Raw genomic sequence first — 2,673 nt, 5'->3', positions numbered from 1 at the left:
TACTAATACCTTTTACAATGATGAATATTTTGATTTTAAAATCATTTGAAATATATATATATATATATATATATTCTCGGTTATAGACATCATAATTATATTTATAGTAAATCGACAACTGGAATGGCAGTCTTAGGTTTACGTTTCAGAGAAGCTTCCAAGTCGATTCTAATTTCTCTAACACGAAGTGCATTTTATTTTCTAATAAAGATATTAAATAACTTTTATTTCTGAAAAAAAATAGTTAAATATATCAAGATGTCGACAAGATGACAACATCATGGCTAGATTATGTTAACACCAAGACAAAAAAAAAACTATTTATGTATAAATACATGAACTACTGATATCTCTCTCACCCTCGCCAATATAGCAATACCCAATATTTTTTAAAATTTTTATTTTTTTCCATGGTTGTATTGTATTTAATTCTACGTGAAGAAAAGAACAGACGGTTAGATGTTGAAGGAGTGATATGAGAACACAAACCCTAATTTATTGGCTCTATGGGGTTTGTGTTCTCAGGTCACCCCTTCGAATCACCCTGTTCATGTTCTACCTGCAAACGAATCTTTGTTTTTTTTAATGGTAGTTAACAGTTTTCAAGATATACATTACACCGATACATGAACTGGATAGACATATACAGTATTTTGATGTGTGTATATATACAGATGACGTGTTCTGTGTTGTGTTTAGAAACAGAGACATGGTTTGGCGGGAAGCTCCCCTGTTCTTCGGATGACGTCAGCCTTCTCCTTCACCTTCTTCTCTTCGCTCTTCCTCTGTTTCTCCGCCTGAGCTCTGGCTCCGCTTGCGATCTGATCGATGTATTCGGTGTCTTCTCTGAATCTCTCCAACGCTCTCCTCCTCTTCTGATCCAGTTCCCTCTGCTTCATCCAGACAATGATCATCGTGATTTCGAGATTTAGAATCGTATATGCAAACGAAACGAAATGGGTTTAAGAATCGAATAAGTTATATAACCTCTGTTTTCTCCAGCTTTCTTCGCGCTTTATCTCGCTTTTTGGCTTCCCATGAATCGATCTTTCTGCTTAGCTTCTCGTACCTTGTAGGGTTTACATTCATATGTTAGTCTCTTTTACATCGAATTTAGTATTCGATTCAAGTATGGTGCGTGTGTATATATAACCTTTCTTTGATCTTAGCGAGTTCTGCTTTTTCCCATGCATCAGCTGCGGAATCATCTGATCGTACGGATCGTGAAGGACTCTGTTTTCCGATCTCCCTCGGCGGCGGCGGCGGAGGAACGCCACGGTCTGATCGTGTTCTTGTCGGCGGTGGTTTTATATCCGGTTCTGCAAACGGAGAAACCGGTCTCTTGATTTTGTCTGCTGAATCTCCTGTCTGTTTGGCACCAGAGCCTCCCAAGGTTACGGCGAAAGTCCGGGACTTTCTCATCGACGGCGACTTCTCCCGCGTTTTTCTCGCCGGAGACTTGGGCTCCGGCGGTTTTCCATCTCTCCTCTCAGATTCTCTAAACGAGAATTGCCCTGTCGTACCATGCACTTCAGTTGGGGAGATCCGAATCTGCTCAAAGAATAAAAGCGATGGTTTCTTCTGTAAAATCACCTGACAATCTTCTTGACGAGCTCCTGGGTTCTTGCAATGGCAGTATATCTTCTCTACTGCTTCTGGGTCTTCTCAAGGCCGTTTCGAGTTCATACCCACCCTGTTCCACCAGAAAGTTTGGAAATCAGACAAAACGTTAAATGCCTCTTTCGCCGGTAAAGAAGTCTCTGTCTGAAATTCTTACACGAGTCTGCGTCCAAGTTTCTTCAAGGCAGGTTATTGCATAGGCTGTGGCTGCAACTGCAGCTGCATGGTCCAGATCGCTGACCGGATCATAATGGTCGCCGGCATTGCTCATCTGCCTCGAAAACTGCCTCTGGAACCAGTTCGGGGACTTCTTATCTGCAAATACCGAGAATTCGGTGAGTCCTGGGCAAGGAAGGAACACGAAGTAAAGAAAGCTCTGTTCTTTGCAGTTTGCACCTTCTTTGAATGAAACAGACTTCCTCGGAGGGATTTTCTTCTCTCTACTTGTGCCACTTACCTCCCCTGTTTTCTCATGTGGACCTGTGGATTTCTTCCTGAGCCAAAAAAAAAAAAATTCAAGACTTTGAACAGTTGATCGTATGATTTACGTTGATGTATGCATGTACTTGATTGGGAACGTGAAAGAAATACTAGGAGGTTACCTCGTTTGCTTGATCAAGCTGTCCATTATGTCCTAAGAAATATGAATTGGGGAGACTTGAGGGGGTTTTTTTGGGTCAGTTCTGGAACTGGGTTTTGCCTTGAGGGTTGTGTTTTGAAGGAGAAGGAAGAAAAGGTTTTGCCTTTGGGTTTGCAATGTTGCTTTGCATGCAAGCTCTGGTTTTGGATCATAAAGATGTATTGGATCAAGTAAAGCACACCCCTTTTTTACCCCTTGATGCTTTGCTTTCGCAAAAAGATTAAAAAAAGGGAAACCCTGTTTTTGAATCTTGGGAAAAAGACAGATTCATTTCTGATTTTTAACAAAAAGAAAGAATATCAGCTGAAAGGGCAGAGTTTGTACAAAAATCCAAATCACAGGCTTTTAAGAAACTAGGAGAGACCCGCGCGATGCGCGGGGTATTTTTGTTATTAGTAATATAAAATATTTAT

At 40.8% G+C, this 2,673-nt stretch overlaps 1 protein-coding gene across 3 annotated transcripts; it reads right to left on the bottom strand.

The window, feature by feature from the left end:
* Positions 1-572: 572 nt before the first annotated feature.
* On the bottom strand, positions 573-2,622 carry LOC104807117 (translation initiation factor IF-2). 3 transcript variants are annotated; one of them, XM_010532232.2, is made up of 7 exons: positions 2,223-2,622; positions 2,017-2,114; positions 1,778-1,935; positions 1,594-1,693; positions 1,154-1,514; positions 988-1,069; positions 573-893 (listed from the first exon to the last, which is right to left on the bottom strand). In XM_010532232.2, exons 1-7 carry the CDS (start codon positions 2,246-2,248, stop codon positions 696-698), a joined length of 1,023 nt encoding a protein of 340 aa, XP_010530534.1. In that variant the 5' UTR covers positions 2,249-2,622; the 3' UTR covers positions 573-695. The 3 variants fall into 3 exon arrangements, with proteins under 3 accessions (XP_010530534.1, XP_010530532.1, XP_010530533.1); XM_010532230.1 differs by having other exon boundaries at positions 1,778-2,114; positions 2,223-2,619; XM_010532231.2 differs by having other exon boundaries at positions 573-890; positions 1,778-2,114; positions 2,223-2,619.
* Positions 2,623-2,673: the final 51 nt, after the last annotated feature.

Source organism: Tarenaya hassleriana, unplaced genomic scaffold (genome assembly GCF_000463585.1).
Source record: "Tarenaya hassleriana unplaced genomic scaffold, ASM46358v1 Cleome1268, whole genome shotgun sequence".
Classification (NCBI taxonomy): domain Eukaryota; kingdom Viridiplantae; phylum Streptophyta; class Magnoliopsida; order Brassicales; family Cleomaceae; genus Tarenaya; species Tarenaya hassleriana.
Note: the sequence above shows the minus strand (reverse complement) of the source record. Positions and strands in the feature narration are given on the sequence as shown.

What these genes read in the sequence shown, in the direction of transcription:
- LOC104807117 (XM_010532230.1), bottom strand. Translation starts at nt 2,248, where the DNA reads ATGGACAGCTTGATCAAGCAAACGAG. An exon ending in AAACTTGGACGCAGACTCGT is followed by an intron (nt 1,694 to 1,777) that starts GTAAGAATTTCA and finishes CTGGTGGAACAG; the next exon opens with GGTGGGTATGAACTCGAAAC. An exon ending in CTCGTCAAGAAGATTGTCAG is followed by an intron (nt 1,515 to 1,593) that starts GTGATTTTACAG and finishes ATGGTACGACAG; the next exon opens with GGCAATTCTCGTTTAGAGAA.